Here is a 12,223-nt window from a genome sequence, read left to right on the forward strand (position 1 = left end):
ACCCCCCTAAACGAAATATATTTTCATAAACTGCCATTAGAGAGCATTGCTTCTATCCCTTCATTGTCCCTCTACATGCCTGTAAACCTAAGCAATGAGGGCCTAAAGCTGTATGCAAATGACCTGTGAAATGTCCAATGAAGTATTAGCATATTCAAGCTGTCCACTCTATTCATGAGTGGGAGGCACAGCCACACCCCCAGTGCATGACTGACAGCCTGATGTGCTTCCTGGTGCTGGAAGCACCCCCCTGCAGCCTGTGTGTGCATGTGTGTGTGTTTAGGAGAGATACAGCAGCTCCAGGCAGCCATGTTATAGGAGAACATGTCAGATTCATGTGTAGCTGATGTCTGTGTCTCTCACCTGTATATTAGGAGGATGCAGCATGTCAGCAGATGCAGCACACACACTAGCAATGCTTTACTATACATTACACACAGACATGAGCAGGGGGAGGAGAGGGGAGGGGTGACAGGGGTGACATCACTGCCTCTGACCATGTGACCAGCCTCATTTATATGATAAAGAATAGATGATTTTATAATGATTAATGTATGAAATTACTAGATAAAGGCTGGGATGGATCCTTGTGAGCTGCTCCAACAGGTAGAGGTGACAGGACAAGTGACACAGACCTGATGACAGTGTCCTTTAAGGCCACACATATCGCTGAAAAATAAACGGATTATGGCCACACACATCCCCGCAGGACTACACGGATTATGGCCACACACATCCCCGCAGGACTACACGGATTATGGCCACACACATCCCCGCAGGACTACACGGATTATGGCCACACACAATCCCCGCAGGACTACACGGATTATGGCCACACACAATCCCCGCAGGACAACACGGATTATGGCCACACACATCCCCGCAGGACTACACGGATTACGGCCACACGTGTCTGCACAGTGCACGGTATGACTATGAGGCAGCTCTGCGGGTCCACCACTGCACGGGGCGGCGCTCAGGCAGTCACGTGCTCTGTCACATTCCAGGAAGAAGACGGGAGCCCAGAGCTGCCGTCATGTCCGCGGCCTGGAAGATGTGGCTGTACGTGAGGCAGCGGCTGCGGAGCGGGGCTGTGCGGGACGTGTGCCGCCAGTATCCGCTGCTCTGCTTTGTTCTGCTCGTCCTCTCACTGTCCACCGTCCTGCTCCTCAGGTAATGCTGACAATGCACAGTGCAATGTTATGGGGTCTTACTATGGACGGGAATGTATTACATCAGTGTAGTACTGTACAGGACGGGAAACAGGTGACCTCATCACACACTGTAGCCAATCACAGGGGCATGAGCAGTGATGACGTCAGAGAACGTCACTGTAGGACGGCAAAACATGGCATATATGGAGGGAAATGGCGGCTCACTTACCTCAGTGCTCCCAAACCTGGTCACTACACAGGAAACGGCAATTCCAAAACAGCAATATATCATAATGTTTTCCGGGTGTGACCGCCATAATCCTGAGGCATAAACCTGTCGTCTGTCACATCCGTTTGCATCCGTTCTTCCACTTACTTATACATTCTTTTTCCCGCTTCCTGCACCTTCTAAAGCCATTCCCATGTGTTCTTACTAAGATTGGGGATTTTTAAGATCCAATTTTGGGCTTAAAAACAGATGTGACAGTCTGCATACGTCATCCACAGACACCAATGTTAAAAAAAAAAAAGTATACATTTTTAAAAAGGACATGGAAAACGAAGCAGCCCACGCTTTTCTCAACCGAAAAAAGGATACAGAGACACAGGACAAGAAATGTACACTGTTTGGGTATCCCTCATGTCCGTAGACATTAATTAATACGCCATAGCACACATTCAGATACATCTTTTTCCAGTCAAGGATGTGTCCATTAGGGGGATGCAAAAAAATGTGATGTGAACCCAGCCTTAGAATGAAGTATGAACCACGGATAGGGTCGCGGAGTCCCATTTGTACACTTGTGTTTGGATAGAGTATTAACAGCTGTTCCCCAATAAATCCTTTATTATTGCAATAGGAGCCAGTTATATTCATTGCAACATGCGCACAATACTTCTGCTCATAATAAATCCTGCCCTCTGTCTTATAACCTGAGTGACTAGCATGGCCTAGAGCAGTGGCGAACCTATGGCACAGGTGCCAGAGGCGGCACTCTGAGCCCTTTCTGTGGGCATCCGGGAGATCGTCCAAGCACATCAGACAGGACTCAAAGAATCTTCCTGCAGTTCCAAGCAACTTAAAAGATGCTGCTTTCAGTCATATTTTGATACTTCCTTCGCTACTTGAGACTGTAGGAAGAGGGAGAATGAGTAGACAGGGACAAATTATCTATGGAGGACCTCCTGTTGGCCCCACGATTCTCCGTGTACAGAGGGACACTGGAAAGAAGCTAAAATGATGAAAATTTTCCATCTTTCTACTGTGCTGCTGTCCTCAGGAGGCCGGTATGATTGAAAGTAGTTGAACAGAGGGCAATAAATTACTACTTTATTTTTGGTTGGCACCTCGCGATAAAAGGTTCGCCATCACTGGCCTAGAGAGTCACAGTGCCCTCAATCTTGCCCAATAGTTTAGTGTGAGCGCTCCTCCTGTTCTCCCACAAGGCACTGCACATAAGACTAGCATTTCAGGCGAGCTGCATAGGCCCTACACTACAGTTATCTCCTGACTTATTCTTGCGAAACACAAAAAGAGGAAAAACATCTTTTTCGAAACTGAAACGAATGATGTTCAGCGGTGCTGCATCCATCCCAGCAGAGCATATCTACATTCAGCATCATACATTGTATACACTGGGGACAAGACTATTCTTATGTAATGATCCCAGTGTAAGCAGAGCCAAACAACTTGCACCAACCTGTTCTTAAAAGTATAATATATGTTATCAATTAGGACCCCTTTTTTTTAAAAGCGCTAACTTTTTAATTTTTACGTTTACAGACATGTGTGAGGGCTCGTTATCTGCGGGACAAATTTTACACTTTAGTGACACCATTTAATATTTCAAGCAATGTACTGGAAAGCTGGAAAAAAAATTCCAAGTGCAGTGAAAATGACAAAAAAAAGCACATTTGCGCCGTATTCTTGTGGGCTCTGTTTTTACGGCTTTCATTCTGTGTTCCAAATGACATCTCCTCTTTATTCTATCAATTGATGCGATCACAAGGATACCAAATCTATATTGGTTTTATTAGGTTTTAGTAGATTTTAAAAAAAAATGAATTTTGTACAAAAAAAAAAATTTGCCATTTTGACAAATTCTGAGGCCAATAACTTTCTCACACTTCAGTGTATAGACCTATGCTTGTGTTATTTTTTGTGGTACGTGCTGGCGTATAAATTTGTATCAATTTGGTGCTATTTTCCATTAGGAAAAACAGATTATGTTTCAGGGGACACACACCAGCATGTACGTGTGCAACATTGCATCCATGTGGTAGGCAGAGGTCGCATAAACCCCTCCTCAAGCGTCATAGACGCTTCTATACACAGTATAACTCCTTGAAAAATTCCCTAAGCGTCAAAACATGTATTTAGTTTTCACCTTATCTGAGGTGACTAAGGGCGGCATGATATAGAGGACCTGTTCTGTGTGTGAGCCCGAGCAGTGCAGCACTCTGACCTGATGCTGTTTCTCTTTAGCTTGTTCAAAGTAGGCAGAGCTACCAAAAGCCATATCCATTTTTTTTTTCTATAAAATTCCAAATATTGTTAAAATGTAGCATCTGTCCAGGTACATCTTAAGTTGTACCAACTTTTGTAGAAAGAAAGATTATACTATATGCAGGAGTCTGTAAAAAGTGTCCGACTACTTGTTATCAGTCAGTTTCTGCGACCATATGGATTGGTGAAAATTAGAGACCTGTTCACATAGTGCAATACTACATGATGTCCACTGTTTCTGTGGTGCAGTGCTGGTGAGGACCTGGGGTTCAAAGCCATGGGGCTTGCCAGTGTGGGTACTGGGATACTACTGGGTCTTGTTGCATCGATGGTGGATGCCAAATAATGCTGGATCCTTTAGTGTTGGGACTCTTGCTTATTGCTTTTGCAATTTGATCAAAATGAAAGTGAGAACCTCCAGTTTATTTTGTTATTGTAGACTAGATAATTATCTGTTATCTGGTAACAGATAATTGTATAATGCGGATGTGCATCTTAGGGTACATTCACACAGCGGTATGCCCGCCGTGCGGGCATACCGCCGTGTGCTGGAGACGAGGAGGAGGCGGCCCCTCCTCCCTCCATAGAGAATAGCGGCGCACGGCCGCACACACGCCAAAAGATAGAGCATGCTCTATCTTTTTGCGGTGTGCGGGCCGGATCGGTGCCACACATGTGTGGCACCGCATCTGCGCCGTGCCGCTATTGTCATCTATGGGGACGTACATGCGGCCGCAAATTTGCGGCCGCATGTACGTCCCCGCAGACGGCCATGTGAATAAGCCCTTATTGTATCTGGGCCACTACATTATAAAGTGCATGGTTACTGCTCCATGTAAGAACAGCTCTAGTCCAGGAGACACATGGGGCGACATGGCTGCAGGATAACCGTATAGCAATTGTCTAATCTGCTACGACTTCCATTAGCAGCCAAGTGGATGGAACGAGCATAGTGCACTGGAGTACTTGCATCACAGAGAAACATAATGCTAGGACTCCCTGTCTGTTAGCCAAACGGCAATGCCACTGCTGTAACAGGAGTCCATTGCCCTTTGCTCACTCATTGGGATCTGACCAGCACATAGTCCTATTTCCACGTAACAAGCTCATTTGTCTGCAGCCGCCATATTACTACAAATCCCATACTTTTCCTTGACCAAAAATACTCCTTAGAAATGCTAAGGGAAGTATTTTTCGTATGTCAGAAAAATGTTAGCGTGACCTCTGGTGGTAGGTTTCATTTAACCATGCTCTTATCTTTGCAGATACCTCCATATTCTTATGATCTTCTGGTCCTTTCTTGCCGGAGTTGTGACATTATATTGCACCTTAGAACCTGAAACTCTCCTTCCTAATATTCTTTTTAATATAAAACACAAGCCCAAGGTACAGTATTATATGTTCTTGCACTTTTGAGGTTGAAAACCAAACAATGTGTTTACTTTCCACACAAATGAATCCCTTCTCAACCAGCTCATGCAAGTATATAGCAGCTTGCAGTGTGACAGATGGCAGAGCAGCTGCATATCTTTGGTCCCCCTTTCCTGAATATGGGGTTGCTGCTTCCAGAGGGGGTTGGAAGAGGTGTACAAACAGTCTATGTAGGTTAACACATCAGGACCTTTGTAGTTTAGCTCCTAATAATGGTTAACTGCAGGTTACTTTTGGTAATTTCCCCAATGAAGATTAACCAATTATATGTACCCCATAGTGGTCCCAATTAAAAATTTAAATCAGCCAGTCCTCATACTGGTACATTTAAGGAAAAAATAAGGGGCTTTATCAAAGCAATCCCCAGAAGAGGCAAGTACTTCTTCTGGGGATTCTCTGAAGAGACCCAGGGTTTGATCACCTTGCCCCAGCCATTATATTACTCTTCCAGATTCCTGTCGAACACCTCATTCAATCGAGGGAGGTTCTGTCTTAAAGAAAGTTGCCAAAATCGGAGTTATTTATGGGATCTGATCTCTTTTTCGAGATTTTAGCCTTGTGGACGCTTCCAAAATCCTCAATAACAATTTCCTAGGTGTATGGATTTATTATACCCTTTTCCTGTAGAATTTAAAAGGACCAAGTGTGGCTCTCTGTTTCTGTGCTTTTTGATTTCAGTGCCTTTCATCTAACAATCCGCACACCTCAGTGGACCCTTGCACCCTGTCCTCCAAGTGTAGTCAAAAAAATTCTCTGTGGTTGAAGGGCAACCCAAATTCAGAGTAAAGATGCTTGGGCAGTCGACATTCAGAATGCCTGTGCTCTGGATCTCATAGGCTGAGCCCTCTCTACACAGTGGCATGTACATCATGCAGGCTGTTCACAATATTAAGCAATTTCCATTTAAACTACTTGTCCCCTCAGTTAGAGTAATAGACGTCCTATCTAAATCTCACTCTTGCCTATGAAAAAAGTAGTATTTGTCTTTGGGGGAGATTTCTAGCTGAGTAGACCCTTCCTTATTCCTTTGCTATGCATGAGATGCTGTGTGTTGACATTGGGTGAGGTTTATTAAGCTGTCTAGTACAGAATTATGTTGTAGTTTGTACTAAAAAAAAGGTGTCTGCACCACATTTAGACAGTTTTCTGGCTCTCCTATGACTAGCTTGACAAAAGGGGCGGGCCTCGTGACAGAAAGGTCATTGCGCCAAAAATCACTGGACAGAATTTTGTCCTAACTTTCTAGCGTAAAGTAAGCCAACTAATAGGAGGTGCGGAGTACGACTAGACAGTCTTATACTAGGACAGATTTACCATCCAGCACCAGACGCTTATATGAATCTGGTGCAGAATAAGGCTGCATTCACACGACCGTATGAAAATGGCCGTATGCTACCCGTACTGTACCCTTTTTTTTTTTTTTGGGTTACATACACCACATTCATTTTAATGGACAATACATCCAACCATTTATATTGCCGGTGTTAACACTGTACCGTACTGTATCAAAATAAAGAGATTGTCCTATTTTTCCCTTATTTCAGTTCCGTATGCCCTTAGAAGTCTATGTGGATGTAAAACGTCACATATATATACGGTCTCATACGGCACGAAAATACGGGACTCGAGAAATCAATGCTTCATGTGAATGCTGCCTAAGATTGCCTAGTCTAACTCTGCACTCTGCTTCCCCCGCCCTTAAAACAGGAGCCTCCTCCCTCTTCCCTTGCTCCTGCAGTACAGGAGACGTGTGCGCATGTGAGAGGAATTCGAGAAGACAGGATATCTGCGAGACCATAGTCATGGTTAAAGACAACCAGAAAATACAACATCATAGACACAGATTAGAATATGTGAAATGTTGTATTTTTGTTCATAAAGTTGAATTAGAGAATGTGTTATTTTGCCACCCTAAATATATTTTGTCTTTGTAGGAATACCCCTTTAACTCATAGTATTTTGTGTACAACCCCATTAAAAAGCATATGATTGTGTTTCTATTTCTTTAATTTACTTTTTTACTTATTGCAATTTTTGTCCCAACCAGACAGAACTACAAGAGCTTTTTCCACAAGGCCATAGCTGTGCAGTATGTGGTAAAGTGAAATGCAAGAGGCATAGGTAAGTGTAGTAATAATGTGAAATGAAGCTTTACAATCCTATTCTATGGTTTCCTGTAATGGAATGGAATGATTTCAGACCAACTCTTCAGCTGGAAAATTATCAGCCATGGCTGGACTTGAAGGTGCCTTCCAAAGTTGATGCATCACTCTCTGAGGTCAGTTTCTGTGTACAATTACTTACTTTCCTTTCAGTTTTTTAATATAATTTTAGTACTTTTGCATTCAAGTAGCAATGTGGTCAAAACTTGTCGAGTCTTTAAAGGGGTGGTTTTTGACAGAAAATGGACTCAAGATATGTGCATATGCAAGTTATGCGGTCACAGCATTGGTTGATCTTCCATTATTTTTTATTTATTTATAGGTGTTTGAACTTGTGCTGGAAAACTTTGTTTATCCTTGGTATCGGTATGTATCTACAAAGTTGTGCATTGATGACTCGGTTTATTTAAAATGGTTTTCCACTCTGATGTACAAGCAGATGTCTCAATGCTGCAGCTTCACAGGCTGTTATGCTGTGCAGGAGAACTCCACTCCCCCCCCCCTTCCTTCTCATACTGTGTGAGAATACAGCAGGCAAAGGGAGGGGAGAGTTCCAAAGGGGAGGTGGAGATGTGCTCCTGCACAGTGTAACAACCTTTGAAGCTACAGCACAGGGGGCTCTCATTATGCCCTGAGAACCCTTCTATGCAGGACTCGGTGTCATTGGATTCAAGTCATGGGATGTGGCATTTAACATTGCAGCCATGGACAGGAACCATTTATAAAATATGCTAATGAGCCATAAGGGGTATGGGCGTGTTGCCCGAGCCCCTCTCTACTGCAGATTGACAGGTTTTTACATTCTAAAGGAGCACATCCCCCCTCACTCACTGCTCCACAGGAAGTGGAGGGGGAGGCTGAGACTTTCTGCTGCAGCGTAATAACAACTTGTGAAGCCAGAGCACTAAGGGCTTCTGGAACATGCCCATAGCCCTTCTGGCGCATTAGCATAATTATAAAAGATTATTTTTGAAGGAAGTCTGCCATTAATGACAAATTTAAAAAATGCACAGTCCCTGGTTTAACATGATGGATTTTTGATGGTAGATTTCCTTTAAGGCATTTAACACAGTCTCAGGACGCTGGGAAAGGAGCAATAAGTTACTGCTTTAACCCATTACCGCCGAAGCCACTTATCACCTTCCTGACATGGCCCTTTTTTACAAATCTGATATATTCAAGTGATTTTGAAATTGTTTTCTTGTGACACTTTGTACTTCATGTTAGTTGAAAAATTTTGGTGGCATGTTTTGTATTTATTTATGAGAAAATCAGATAATTTGTGAAAATTTGGAAAAATTTTCGAAATTCAAAATGTTCTAATTTTTCCACACATAGTCATAACAGCAAAAAAACTTAATAACGAACATTCACTGAATGTCTTCTTTCTGTTGACATGATTTTTTATGCATCCGTTCATTTTTGTAAGATGTTGTGGGGCTTTTTACTGTGTGTGCGATTTTTCACATTTTTATTTAAAAAAAAACGCACAATCGTGCTAATGAGGAACCTGCTCAGATTTTAAGTACCTTTGAGAGACCTAAATAAAAGTAAAACCGCATAAATGATCCCATTATAGAAACTACATCCCTCAACATGTGTAAAACAACTTTTATGTTAACCCTTTAATTGTTTTACAGGGGTTAAATCAAAATCGGATGCAATTTTGAAATTGCATTTTTTTTTTTTTTTGCTAAATGAAAGTGTTTTTTATGAAATGTACAAATTCTCAGTGGATAACATACCAAAACCCTCCGCAAAGTTTGATAACCAATCTCTCACGATTATAACAATACCCCATATGTGGTTACCTGTTGTATGGGCAGACGCCAGGCACACGAAGAGAAGCTGCGCCATTGAGAGCAGATTATGCATTGTCACTTTTTATTGGCTATACAAATTATTTTTTTTTGGCAATTTGGACATATAAGGGCTTATTTCCTGCGACATGAGATGCACTTTACAAATCCTTCATTTTAGTAGGTCTATAGCTTATTGATGAGATTTTATTAACTCTTGAATGTATGGAGGAAAAGAAAATTGTCAATTTTAATTTCCTTTCTTTTAGTATTTCTTGGGGGCCGTACACCATACCCTTAAATACTATATTATCTTTATTCTATAGATCACTATGATTATGGTGAAACCTCATTTATATAGTTTTTTTTATGTATTTTTACAATTTTACTAAAAAATAACTAATATAAAGAAAATCTCATTTGTTTGGTTGATAGAGCTGGTTTAGGGCTTTTTTTTTTATACTTGTTGAGTTGTCCTTTTCAGTGGTACCATTTTGGCGCACATAACTTTTTTTGATCACTTTTTTGTGAAGGGGTCTTTCGTGTTTTGTTTTTACGGCTTTCACCGGGCGGGTCCAATAATGTTATGAGTTATTGTTATGTTATGTGAGTTATTGTACAGATTGTTACCAAATATGTATGGTTTCTTTTGGTGATTTTGTGTGTGTGTGTTTTTTTTTAATTTATTAGATTAACCCTCAGAGGACCCTCTGGGTAAGCGCCATGGGGGGCGTCCAAATCACTGATCGCAGGTGTTAGAGGCAGGTGTCGGCTATAAAATAAAGCTGACACCCACAGCTTCTGGTGCCGGCTACATTCAAGCTTAACGTAATAGTACTGCAAAATGTGGGAACGCACCTCCCGCCATGCACTTCTGGTTATGTCTCAGGGTTGATATGTTCTTGTTTTTAGTGGAGAGTGGTTTATGTCACCCTAGTGTAATGTCACATCTGCTTTCCACATGTCAATGATTTGATTGCAGTTTTGTACAGTATTACTTTTACCTGTTTTCCCTCATGGCAGTGACATAACCGAAGATGAATCATCTGTGGACGAACTGAGGTTGACATTGAGGTTCTTTGCCTCAGTTCTTGTGAGAAGGATACAAAAGGTGATGACAAAAGAGCAGATTTTTTTTCAAATGTATCTTAAACTTAGATCGAAAGTTAGAGAGCGTTATGTTGTTCCAGCGTCATCACAGTTTCTGGAGCAGGATGATAAATCTGGCATAGTATAAGACTGCCTAGTCTAACTTTGCAACTCCTCTTAGGTTATAGCCAGAAAAATTCACTCAAATATCGATGCCTTCACATAGTTTTTGACATATACCTCCACAAACACATGAAGCCACCCAAACAGATCTTGCACTTTTATGTTAATTAATGTTGTTGGTTGTATAGTGCCATAAATGTATTGTGTAGATACAGCGGGGGGTATCAGCTGTTTTTCCATAGCTGATAATTTGCCAAGATGGTAGAATACTTAGATAAGAGTATAACAGCATTATTTCCCTCTCCCTTATATGCCTTGATCCTTTGTCATTTGCATGTTTAGATCTAGATCTGTTAAAGGGGTTTGTCCAGTTTCCACAAATAACTTTTCATTACACAAACAATAATATTTATGTCATAATTTCCACAATTCTTTCTAAATAAATTCCTCATGGTTTTCTAGATCTCTGCTGGCTGTCATTCTATAAAAATCTTCTATGTTTACTTCTTGTGGATAGAAATCTGTCTATGGTCATGTAATGTCACACAGGTGCACAGCCCGTTACAGTAATCAGAGCTGTGTGTTATAACGATTAGTGCACCTATGTGACATCACATGACCATGGACAGAAGTAAACATAGGAGCTTTCTATAGAAGAACAACAAGCAGAGATATGGAGATATTAAAAAAATAGAAACATTAATTTGCTGAAACCATGCAACCACTTTAACCTGCCGATCTAGATGAGCAGCTTGAAGTACAGTTACTGTGGGATGATGGCATCGCATGATTACTAAAAGAGCTCAGGACTGTCAGCAAGACACCTTCTTTTTTATCTTAGTCACCCCTGAACTTCACAAGCTTGTTGCTGGTTGTTCTGGCAGCCAGGGGTCTTACAAAGGCCTCCAGCTCTGTCTTAAATGGCTTCCAATCAAGATGTGAAAAGTGTTTACAGTGAAAGTTTACAAATTTAAAATCCCCAGCCAGTTGGATAGAAAAAAAAAAGTTACGGTATGTCTTTTAGAATGACTTGAAAAATTCCCGTGTCCCGAAGAACTGGCAGAACCTTAAAAAGGCTAAATTAAAAAAGAAAATGTAAATTGTGACCTTGAAAAAACTGTTCCATGTCCTTTACACTGCCCCCTGAACTAAAAAAATACAAGATTCATGAAGAAGAAGAATTGCCGTAATTTTCTATTGCGCCCTTCCCTCTTTCAAAAAAAAACTTTTTTCCCCAACCTTGGATCAGACATGTTGTGTAGTTGGCTTTTGCTCAGGATACCTATAGTATTTAGCGACGCATTGATTCGCCTGATGACTGTTTGTATGGAGAGTCCTAACTCTCTCTCAATGGTAGATGTCAGGGGAAAAAAAGGATTGGTATGTTAAATTTCATCATCTCTGACCCCACGATAGAGTGTGGAATGGGCCAGTTCTCCTCTGCATAATGAAAACATTTTCATGCTCTATAGAGCCAGTGAAGAAAGATACAATGACTACCAAAATCAGTTCTGTTTTTTCATTTCTAGGTGGATATCCCAGCGGTTGTAACAAAAAAATTATTGAAAGCTGCTATGAAACATATAGAAATTATTTCCAGGGCCAGACAAAAAGGTATATGTAACCTTGTTGTTTACTACAAAAGTCTTGTCCACATGCTCCCAAGGGAGTTCAGTTTTTTTTATTTGGTGCAATCAAAAAGCTTTAGTTTTTTTGTTTTTTTTTCCTTTTTTTTACCAATGTGGGAGGGAATATTTTCTGATGGACAAATTTCACTTTCTTCTGGCTCCGTTTAATATTCCTTTTAATGTACTGGGAAGCTGGGAATAAAATCCACAATTTTTAAGCTGTAAGGAAATAAATTATTTGTATTTGACATCTCACTGACGTCAGTGATTTGTAGTTCTGAGGAGCAGTCTTAAGAAGAAAGGAAAAAATCTTGCCACCAAAGCCATTATG

The 12,223-nt window shown here is 41.2% G+C and overlaps 1 protein-coding gene across 3 annotated transcripts in view; it reads left to right on the forward strand.

Annotated features, from left to right (window-relative positions):
• The first annotated feature begins 953 nt into the window (after positions 1 to 953).
• Positions 954 to 12,223, forward strand: part of SNX14 (sorting nexin 14) — a 40,102-nt gene continuing 28,832 nt past the window's right edge. For 2 of the 3 annotated variants that reach the window (XM_072142012.1, XM_072142013.1), the window contains exons 1-7: positions 955 to 1,173; positions 4,926 to 5,046; positions 7,139 to 7,212; positions 7,291 to 7,369; positions 7,576 to 7,619; positions 10,076 to 10,163; positions 11,794 to 11,878. In XM_072142012.1, the coding sequence (XP_071998113.1) occupies positions 1,037 to 1,173; positions 4,926 to 5,046; positions 7,139 to 7,212; positions 7,291 to 7,369; positions 7,576 to 7,619; positions 10,076 to 10,163; positions 11,794 to 11,878 (628 nt within the window). In that variant the 5' untranslated portion in view covers positions 955 to 1,036. Of the gene's footprint in view, positions 1,174 to 4,925; positions 5,047 to 7,138; positions 7,213 to 7,290; positions 7,370 to 7,575; positions 7,620 to 10,075; positions 10,164 to 11,793; positions 11,879 to 12,223 lie in introns of all 3 variants that reach the window. The other variant, XM_072142011.1, reaches the window with a different exon arrangement.

The sequence above is a fragment of the Engystomops pustulosus genome, chromosome 3, assembly GCF_040894005.1.
Source record: "Engystomops pustulosus chromosome 3, aEngPut4.maternal, whole genome shotgun sequence".
Taxonomy (NCBI): domain Eukaryota; kingdom Metazoa; phylum Chordata; class Amphibia; order Anura; family Leptodactylidae; genus Engystomops; species Engystomops pustulosus.